This window comes from Phodopus roborovskii, unplaced genomic scaffold (genome assembly GCF_943737965.1).
Source record: "Phodopus roborovskii unplaced genomic scaffold, PHOROB, whole genome shotgun sequence".
Lineage (NCBI taxonomy): Eukaryota > Metazoa > Chordata > Mammalia > Rodentia > Cricetidae > Phodopus > Phodopus roborovskii.
In genome coordinates, this window is record NW_026126571.1 from 1,587,017 (window position 1) to 1,597,920 (window position 10,904).

At 53.0% G+C, this 10,904-nt stretch overlaps 1 protein-coding gene across 1 annotated transcript; it reads right to left on the reverse strand.

Moving 5' to 3' along the window:
- Positions 1–2,423: 2,423 nt before the first annotated feature.
- Positions 2,424–4,698, reverse strand: Egr4 (early growth response 4). Its single transcript, XM_051203101.1, has 2 exons — positions 4,204–4,698; positions 2,424–3,841 (listed from the first exon to the last, which is right to left on the reverse strand). The coding sequence occupies exons 1-2, from the start codon at positions 4,604–4,606 to the stop codon at positions 2,529–2,531; spliced, it is 1,716 nt and encodes a 571-aa protein (XP_051059058.1). The 5' UTR covers positions 4,607–4,698; the 3' UTR covers positions 2,424–2,528.
- Positions 4,699–10,904: the final 6,206 nt, after the last annotated feature.

Consider the following 10,904-nt stretch of genomic DNA (forward strand, 5'->3'; position numbering starts at 1 on the left):
GCAAGAGCCAGGACTTAAATTCCAGCCCCAGAACCCATGTTTAAAAAGGGCAACCTGGGAAGATTATAATGCCTGAGCTGGGAAGTCAGAAATAGGAGGATCCTGGCCTTGGCTGGCAGGCCCATCAGCCCAGACCAGTGACAGAGACCTTATCTCCAAAACCATGGGAGGGTGTTTCTCTCTTCAACATTTCCCACTCTGGGGAGGTTTTTTTTTTTTTTTTTTTTTTTGTTTTGTTTTTTGTTTTTCTGGGGTATTTTTTGTTTTTTGATTTTTTTTCCTTATTTTTCCTCAGTAAAGCTACATTTCTTCAGCAAAACAAAAGCTAAGCAAGGTAGATGGCTGTGGCCCAGGGGATGGTGGTACATGCCTTTAATCGCAGCACTCAGCAGGCAGAAGCAGATGGATCCTTGAGTTCAAGGCCAGTCTTGTCTACAAAGAGAGTTCTGGGTCAGCTAGGAATACACAGAGCAGAGCAACCGTGTCTGGGATGGCGGCAGTGGCAGGGGAGACCTAGATGGCTGGTGGGATGGATCCGTGGGTAAGCTCATTTGTTATGCTAGCAAGAGAGTCTGGATTTTAATCACACACACACACTCGTGTAAAAACTCAGCATGGCCATTTCTAGGTGCTTGTAACCCTGGGTGGAGAGGTGGAGACAGGTGCCTCTAGGAACTTTACTGTCTGGCCAACCTAGGCAAAAGTGAGCTTCAGGTTAGGTGAGAGATCGTCTCAAAATAAATAAATGCATAAATCAGTAGAAGGGGGATGGAGAGAGAGCCCGGGGGTTAAGAGTACTTGCTACTCTTACAGAGGACAGAGGTTTATCCCACAACCCACACGGTGGCTCATAACCATCTGAAACTCCAGTTCCAGGGGATCTCACACTGTCTCCTGACATCAGATGTCAGAATGTGGTGCACATCAGGCCACACATTTATTTAAAAATAAAGCTAAAGAAATCATGGTGCAGTCTGACATCCCTCTCTGGCTTTTTTGCACAGGTGTGCACTTGCAAACACGCACGCACATACATGTATATAATACACACATACAGACAACCGAAAGCAGCAAGTAGGTGGCTCCTGAAGAAAAATAAAATTGGACACACACACACACACACACACACACACACACACACACACGTGTATGCGCGTATATGCTTACTTGGGAGTAAAAAAGAACAAAGTCATCAGGTATGGGCCTTAGTATTGGGCCGTCATTCAGGAGGTGTAATGGGGTGCACAGTAAGCATTTTATACGGCCCAACATGAAAAAAACTTTGAAGAGGATGATCAGAGAATAAAGGGCATGATGCACCTTTCCTATCGCTGGATCACGCTTATCTCTATCTCGACACCCTCCAGCCTGCACCCAAACACGGTGAAGGATTCATTCACCTGGAAGCAAAGTTTTTGGAAACTGGCAGGAGCTTGGACTGTTATCTCCTGCAGAGGGTCTTCCAGTTGAAGAGCCATTGAAATGACCAGGAGTCTCTGCCTTGTTCCTCACCAGACGCAGGTGTGGCCTAGATGATCCCAGAGACCCTTTTGGTCTTTCCTGCGAGCGATTCTTGAATAGATCTATCCGTGTAAGCAAGTACTGAGTGTTCAGAAACCCCACTGTAACCAGGCAGCCTCTGCTGCCCAAGGCGCCCTCTAGTGATCCGTTTCCAAATGCTTTTCTCTGCAGGGCTGGGAAGCAAGGCGCAGACAGGCTTTGCAGCCAGGTATACCTGACCCTTGTTGCTTCTGCAGCAAGCAACTTACACCGCCTGCTTCCTGTTTTGAAATGGTACTAGAAACAGAGATCAGAGGACATCACACCAACCCTGTTCACGACCTACGCCTTCCACGTTTGGTTCCAGAAACACAGGTTACCCCTAAGTAAGTCAGTAGTGAATAGATGCATCACTTCATTCTGTATGTATTTGAGAAATGCCTGATGCGTGTCCTGTAGAGGCCTGCACCTACCTCACCAGTGTATTTCCTATCCCCTAGTCCTGGAAGAGAAGTCAGGAAGGGTTAGGAGTTTACAAGGCAGATTCAGTAAGCTTTTAGCACAATAATTTTAATTGCAAAAATAAACAGTTTTGTCAAGTGCTTGAGAGTAGCGTCTGCTTTACAAAAAAAAAAAAAATGAACGACAACAACAACAAAAAAGAAATAACCCCATCCAAAGGCTTGCTGGACATTGCTATACAAAGTTCTCGAGAGACCGGCTCGGCATATCCCCAGCAGTTTCTGGGGAGGGAGAAAGAGGAGGGCGTGGGGCATACGCCAAGTTACAAAAAACTCTCTTCAGTCCCAAAGGGAGTGCCTGCTCTGTAGGTGGCCCGAGAGGACTGTCCCCAGAGCTGGCTAGGAGGAAGGCGACTCCTTGACAGCAGCTGCTGTCCACGGAGCCCGTGCTGCAATGGCGTGTGCGGCGGGCGCTTCGGGAGAACTGGAGCTGGACTGCGGGCGGCCCCGGACGTGCGTGGAGGAGGCAGGAAGGGTAGCGGGGACGAGGGACCGGGCAGCTCCAGCTCAGAGCGCGGCGAAGGAGAGGCCCAGCGAGTAGAAGCCCAGGCCCTTGAGCCTCTCCTCGGCGCGCGCCTTCTGCTTCAGGTGCACCTTGCTGTGCCGTTTCTTCTCGTCGCTGCGCGCGAAACGGCGGCCACACACGTCGCAGGCGAAGGGCTTCTCGCCCGTGTGGGTGCGCACGTGCGTGGTGAGGTGGTCGCTGCGGCTGAAGTTGCGCAAGCAGATGCGGCACTGGAAGGGCTTGTGACCCGTGTGGATGCGCAGGTGGCGATTGAGCTCGTCGGAGCGCGCGAAGGTCCGCACGCAGCTCTCCACCGGGCAGGCGAAGGCCTTGACGTGCGGCCGCGGGCAGAAGCAGCGCGCGCTGCACTTGCCACCCCTGCGTCCCTTGCGCCGGGCCTTGGCCGAGGGAAAGGCGGCGGCGGCGGCGGCGGCGGGGGACACCGGCGGGGCCGCTCCGCTGCCCCCCGGGAGGTCGGCCACCAGGGCTTTGGGGAAGTCCACCGTGGCAGCGCCGCGCAGGCCAAGCGGGGACAGCTGCGGCTGAGAGGTGGCCAGGAACTCAGCGCCTTCGCCGCCGCTCCCTCCCTCCCCGCCCGGAGGGGTCAGCAACTCCGGGAGGCCCTCGGTCCCCTCCCCCAAGTCCCCCGGGGCCAGCGAGAAGGCGTCGTAGGCCCCTGCGGGGTAAAGTCTGCTGGCCGGAGCCGGCAGCTCGGCGGGGCAGCTGATGGACAGCAGGTCCTCGACCTTGGTCCCTACCGCGGGGAAGCGCGCCTCGGGGGTGGCCTGGAAGCCGCCCTGTGAGCCACAGCTCCCCGGGGGCCCGGCCGACAGCAGCTCCCAGGGGGCGTAGGGCCCTTTGAAGGCCGAGGCAGCGTCCAGCGCCGGCGAAGCGGGAGGCGCCCGCAGCCCCGGCTTGACGTCGGGCGGGGAGAGCTGGGGCTCGAACAGGCACTGCGAGGGCGCTCCTGCCGAAGGCGCAGCCTCCCAGAACGCCTCTGGGAAAGCGACTGAGCTCAGATCCGGGGAGTAGAGGTCCGGCAGCAAGGCATCGGAGCCCGCGGGGAAAGGCGCATCCAGCGGGGACCGAGACGCTGCCGCCTCGGGGCTGGGGAAGGGTGCCAGGCCCAAGATGCCCGACATGAGGTTGAAGAGGGCCTCCGGGTCGTGCGGGTGTTCCGGGACCGCCTGGATGAAGAAGCTGCCGCTGTAGCTGAGGCCCGGAGGGGGCGTGGGAGCGGGGCCTTCCAGGAAGCAGGAGTCAGCCAAGTCGCCCCCTGCACCGCAGCCGCTCAGAGCCCAGCTCAAGAAGTCGCCTGCCGAGGGAGGGACCAGGCACGCATCAGCCCCGCACACCTCCAAGGGCGTGCCCCGACCCTGCAGCCGCGACCAATTCCACCCTCCCCTCCCCTCCCCTCCCCTCCCCTCCCGGGCGCGAGCCGCAGGCTCAGCAAGCACCTCGTGCACCTCCAAGCCTGCAGCGGGGGGTACCCCCCGGACGCCCCGGGACGCGAACACGCCAGGCTCTCGCACAGCAGCCTGCGGCCTGGATGGGGGCTGGGGCTGGGGGTGGGAATGGTACCCCGCGCTCGGGACTGCCCCCTCCCCCGCGCGCGCCTCTTCCATCACCCCTGGCCGCTTTCGCCGCCGTCCGCGCGCCCCTGGTCCCGCTCCTTACCTCCGGGGTAAGTGGCAGCCGAGGGAGCGTCCCTGGCGGGCAGCCGGGGCAGCTCGGGGCTGGCGTGGGCGCAGCCTTCGGTGGCTTTGGCGAGGTGCGCGTCGGGGCCGGAGAAGTCGCTCAGGTGGAGCATGGCGCGGCGGCGGCGGGGCGCACGGGGCCTCGCTGGGCTGGGGCGCGCGCGGCTGGCGGGGATGCCCGGCGCCCTAGCTCCAAGCTCCTGACGCTTGGTTCGGGGAAGCGGGTTGGGGGTCCGCGACGCCCTGGCTCGCCGGCACCGGCCTCGGGCGGCGGCTCGTGGCCTCTCCAATGCGCACCCGGGCTCCCCCAGCCCACGGTCCCCCCACTTATATAGCCGGGGCGGCGCTGGCTCCGGGCTTCCGACTCCCCGGGCCACTGCCATTTCGGGAGGCCCCGGCCCTGGCGCCGTGACGTAAATGACCAAACATGGACACAGGATGTGTGCCGGGGACTCCCGAAAAGGAAAGCTCGGCTCGTGACGTCGCTGCCGCCGCCGGGGCCGCGCCGCTGCGTGCGCGCGAGTCCCCTGAGCGTGGAGCCTCGTGCGCGCTGGGCCACGGGTGCGCCCCGCAGGGGCTGGGCGCAGGGTGAGACCCCGGAATGCGCGTTGCACACGCCCGCCAGGGCTGGGGAATCACGGGTTCGGGTCCACCCTTTCCCACTTACACGGCGTTTGCTTCCCGCATAACCCCAGTTTCTTCACCTGTGAGCTTGCTAAGCAGGGAAATTGAGTCAGATAACACGAAGTCCCGGACACACTCATTAACTCTGAAATGGGTAAGAGTACTTGAGTTGCAAGCGCGAGGACCTGAGTTTGAAATCCCAGTGACCCACGGAAAAAGTCAGACAGGACTGCACTGGGCGACTGAGACAGGCACATTCTGAGAGATTGCTTTTATTTTTGCGCTTGTGTATGTGTTTGCTCCTGTTTAAACATCTTCCTAAGTTTGTTCTTCGAAAATAATGAATTGCATACAAATTGCCATAATGCGAAATTTGATAATGGCGGTGGGTGGGAGGGATCAACTAGCATACAACGAATATTCCTTTTTTATTTTTACTTTATTATTATTTTATTTCTTTGAGACGAGGCTTTCACTGTGCAGCTCTGGATGACCTGGAACTCACTGTGTAGACCAGGGTGACCTTCAATTCAGAGATCCATTGCTCTGCCTTTGAGCCTCCTGAATCCCGAGATTAGTGTGTGTTGCCATGTCAGGCTAAGCATACATTCTTAACTGAAAAATTAAAGATATCTCTTGTGTCACCTTCGTTTCTGTCTCTTGAGAGAGCCACATTGAAGTTCCTTGAGTACTTTTTGGCAAAATGTTTTCACCTGTGCAAATGTTCAAACTGTTTTTGCAATATTTTTTTTTTTAATTTTTTTCACTTAAACTGAGAGATCGCATCTTGTCTCTGGTATTATCTAAGGCTGAGTAGTTAGTTCTCCATTGCACGGGAGAACTAGGAGTTAAACACTGGTTGGTGCCTGTCCTTGAGCACCTGAGTAACTTACCAACTTTTTTTTTTTTTTTAACCAGTGTTGTTGGCATTAACTATATAAATGTGAACATGTCCGGGGTAAATTCTTATGAGTGTATGTCTAAAAGTTGACAGTTGACCCTCAGTGGTAGCAGCCCCTGCTCTGTCGCCTTCTGCAGGCAGCTTTTCTGCCTTTCCAGGTGTGGTGTGTATGTCTGTAATCCCCGCACTCAGGAGGTAGAGGCGTGTTCAAGGCCAGGCAGAACTGTATAAAACCTCATCTCAAATAGAGACCTTGTAATTAATAAATGAAGAGAAGTCGTTCCCAGCACTGAGAATCCCCTTCTGGACTCGTCTGGATTCCTCGGCTTTAAGGAGGCTTCGACTCCCAGCTGAAGAGCAGCACCAAGAACCCACTCCAGCCAGGATCTGTCCTTGTCTCTCTACTGTAGTTTCCGCTTCTTACTATCTCATCCTTATTTTATCTTAGCTCACTCAAGTCCTTTTCGAAGCCAATAAAATAAGGGAATTAAGCTGTATGTGAAGCCTGGCATTGGTGGCACACGCCTTTAGTCCCAGCACCGGGGAGGCAGAGGCAGGCGGATGTCTGTGAGTTCGAGGGCAGCCTCCTCTACAAATTGAGTTCCAGGACAGCCAGGACTGGTACAAGACAGAGGAACTCTGTCTCGAAAAACCAAACCAAACAAACAAACAACAAAACCACACACACACACACACACACATACACACACACACACAACCTATATATGGGATAGTTTTTAAGATTTTATTTACATATGTATTTATTTATTTTGAGATCAGGTCTCTATGTTTCTGGCTGTCCTGGAATTCACTGTATAGACCAGACTGGCCTCAAATTCACAGAGCTTTACTTGTTCTGCCTCTTGAGTGCCTGGATTAAAGGTATGTGCCACTAATGTCCAGCTTGAAATAGCATTTATTATATTTATTTTGGTTTTTAAGTATGTAGTATGTATGTGGCTGTGCATGGGTATGTGCATGTGGAGGCTGGTGGCCACTGAAGGGCTCTAGCAGATCCTGGCATAGCCAACATGGCCGGGGCAGGCCTTGTCTCTCCCCTCCCCCCTCTCTTATAAACCATAGATCATATCCCTAAAGCAGCCACCAAGCTCTCTTTCTTATTTGGACACTTTCTTATGCCAGACTCTTTGATCACCAAGGTCCAGCTATCAAAGTGTTGAAATCCATCAGTCAAAAGCCAGCCCCCTTTTGGCTGCCCTAATTAACATACCCAATCAGAATCCTAGCCCATTCTAATAGACTTCCCTTTTTACCTTTTTTTTTTTTTAATTTTTTTTTTGTTTTTTGTTTTTGTTTTGGTTTTTCCAGACAGGGTTTCTCTGTGGCTTTGGAACCTGTCCTGGAACTCACTCTGTAGACCAGGCTGGTCTCAGACTCACAGAGATCCACCTGCCTCTGGGATAAAGGCACGAGACACCAACCACCTGGCTCTTAAAAATCACAGCTGCAAGGTCGTTTGCTGTTGTTTTCTGCCTGAGTTGAAAAACAGCTACTTTACTTTCCTTCCCTGTCTAATAAAGGATCTGTCTGTGAAAACAGGTGTTTGGATAAGGCATGTGCCTAATCCAGGGTCTGGGGGGGGGGGCAACCCACTTTGTGCAGGCCTGTTCACCCATGGAGCCCAGAATTTCTGGATCCTCCTGGAGCTAGAGTTACAGGTGGCTGTGAGTCACCTTAAGGAGGGGACACTACCCGGGTCCTCTGTAAGAGTAGTAAGTACTCTTAACTGCTGAGCTGCCTCTCCAGCCTGGAATAATTTGATAAGATGATTAAGCTTAATATAAAAATTTTTTAAAATTACGAACTTCAATTTCTGGGACTCCAAGCACTGGAGGGCAGAAGGTCCCCAGTTTAATTTCCACTGTCCTAGAAACAGAAACAAGCTGGGTGTTGGTGGCAAATGCTTTTAGTCCCAGCTCTCGGGAGGCAGAGGCAGGCAGATCTCTGTGAGTTTGAGGCCAGTCTGGTCTAAAGAGCTAGTTCCAGAACAGGCTCCAAAGCTACACAGAGAAACCCTGTCTCAAAAAAAAAAAAAAAAAAAAAAAAAAAAAAATAGAAGCAAGTTTCTCGAAGGGCATAGAGTACAGAGCGGCAGGCAGTGTTTCTCTGAGAGTCCCTCCCCTTACTCCTTTTCAAGAAACTGTGTCCTTCCTATCTATTGTACAGACTCAGTACTGCAAAGTACTCTGCATTTACTCAGGAGCCGTCCCCCAGATCCCCCTTTGGGCTCAGATGGTAAAGTTCAGCTTCTACTGGAGAAGTCGGCTTTCATCCTTAGCTACTCATTTCTGCACCCCACAGAGGAGACTTTCCAAGCGTTCACAGAATGCACTCCGTCACACACTCGTCTGCAGAATGCGCTGATGTGCTTCCGCCCATCTCCCCGCGTCTACAAGCCGGGTGAAGGATTCTTTACAGCCATGCACACATTTCCCCTTGATGGCCACAATTCCAGTTCTATGTTATCCATATACATGATGTGCATATCGAAAACTCAGACATGGGGATTCTGATACAGCTCAGTTGTGGAGTGCTTGTTTAGCACACACATTCCTACATAAACTGGGTGTTGGGGTTCACACCTGTAATCCCAGCGCTCTGGAGGTAGAGGTCGGAGGATCAGAGGTTCAAGGCTAGACTTGAACGACATAAAACCTTGTCCAAAGAAATCCATCTATAAGGAACACACACACACACACACACACACACACACACACTTCCTTTTGTTCTATTTCAGACCCAGAACTTGACTCTAACCCAAATGCATTGCCTAGGCCAGACAGGAAGGGCACATGTGTTTTACATACACTCTGGCATCCTGTGGCCTAAGGGGACGGGAAGAGAGGAGCTCGGCTGGGCGGGTGTCCAGGGTTCCCCAGGTGGCCCGTCGGGCCAGATTGGCCAGCCCCAGGTCGCCTATCCCTTCTGCTGTTCTTTCCTCTGCCACAGTGTCCCTCCTCCCTCTTAGTCATGGATAATTCCCTTCGTCCTGTGGTGAGGTCCCAGGCCTCTGGTACTCTCTGCCAAGGGCTGTTGGGCTAGGTCTGTGCTGCGACAAGCATCCAAGTCACCTTAATTCTGCTCTTGCAGGAGGCCAGACCTGGGGCAGGGCTGGAGAGTAGGAGAGATTAGGAGAGGAGACAGGGGACATCTTTGAGTTGGGGGCTGGCAGACCCCCGCCTCTGTGAGTTTGTTTACACAGGAGACACATTCATACGCACACACTCAAAATTGCTGCTCCTGGGAGGTAATGAATACCTGTCTGTATTTTGTTCCCTGTGGACACAGGGAGGGAATAAATAGGAGACATGTGAGTAGTCCCCTTCTATTTCAGCTCCAACCGTGTGCACGCATGTGTGTGTGCACATATGTGTTAGTGCATTCGGAGGCCACGATGTCAAGTATCTCCTTTTTTCTTCAGATTTATTTATCTTTATATGCAGTGGTGTTTTGCCTGAATATATATCTGTGTTAGGGTGTCATGCCCTCTGAATCTGGAGTTACAGACAGTTGCGAGATCCTATGTGGGTATTGGGAATTGAACCCTGATCCCCTGGAAGAGCAGACAATGCCCTAAACTGCTGAGCCATCTCTCCAGCCCCTCAAGTATCTTCTTCAATTACCCCTGTGCATGCTAGTTTTCTGTCAACTTGACACAAGGTAGGGTCATCTGAGGGAAAAAAAATGCTCCACCTGATTGACCTGTAGATGCCCCGTGGGGCATTTTCTTGATTAATGATTGATGTGGGTGGCCCCAGCCCACTGTCGGCTTTGAGCTTCTGAGCAGGTGGTCCTGGGTTGTGTGACAAAGCAGGCTGAGCAAACCCATGGGGAAGCAATCCAGGAAGCACTGGTCCTCCTTGGACTCCAGATTCCTGCAGCGAGGGACCCACACGACCACAAGGATAAGCTCTCGCTTCCAAGTTGCTTTTGGTCCTGGTATTTATCCACAGCAGTAGAAGGTAGGTAGTGCAGCTCTCCACTTATTTTGAGGCAGGATCTCTCTCTGACCCCAGAGTTCAGTAGGTCAGCAAGACAAGCTGACCCCCCAAGCTCCAAAGACCCATCTCCCCAGAACTAGGGTTCTGGGTATGAGTCGTCATACCTGACTTTTCTTTTTCTTTTCTAAAACACAGGTTCCGGGAGTCAAACGTGTGCCCTCGTGCTTATAGGGCAAGAACTTTACCAGCTGTACCATCTCCTTAACCTTCCCTTCCAACTTTTAGCCATTTATAGAGAGTGTGTGTCGGGATGGAATAAATGTGTCGGGGAAGGCATAGAAGATGAGGGAGCTGGGCTGTCTCTGCTCTGGTCAGTTTCACTTCAGATAGAAAATCATGTGCGTTCAGAAGGGAAGAAATGCCCACCTAGACTGCATAGACATTTTATTACTGTCTTATCTCCTTAGAGCGAGGAGCTGAATACTCCTGTTTTCGATGAGGAAACACAGGAGAAGATGTGTGAGTTGCCCAGGGCAGATTCTGTCCTCTGGTGGAGCAGTGTGGTGAGCCCAGGTTAGTCTACTCCACAAGATTACGTAGGAAAACAGCATTACTTTCCCCAATGATCCACACAAAGGTATGGGGGTGGGGGGGAAGGTCTTCCTCTACCTTTTCAGGTAGGGAACACAACCCAGCCATCCCTGGGTCAGGGTTACCCGTGGGGTCACACAGGGGTTACACCGATGCCTGTTATAGAAGCTGATGGTGGTGGTAAGGGAGGTGTGTGTGTGTGTGTGTGTGTGTGTGTGTGTGTGTGTGTGTGTCCTTGAGGAGAGGAAAAGGTTATTTCATATTCCCGTTAGGACAGGTAAGGTGGAATTTATTTTTAGATAATCTAGGAACAAAATGGCCCTGAGTGGGTGGGTGGGTGGATGGATGGATGGATGGATGGATGGATGGATGGATGGATGGATGGGTGAATGAGCGATTTCATTCACCAAGTGTGTTCTGAACACAGCCTGATGCCAGGTGCTGTGCGGGCCCTCAGATGGTGATGCTGCTGTGGCACATAGCAGGGGAAGCCAAGCATCCAGAGAGCAAGCTGAGCCAGGAGGGGCCAGCAGGCAGGGAAGGCAGCCTGCTTTCTGTCTCCTCTGGCAAGGAGGGAACCCAGCCCCTGGCACAGCTCTGGTA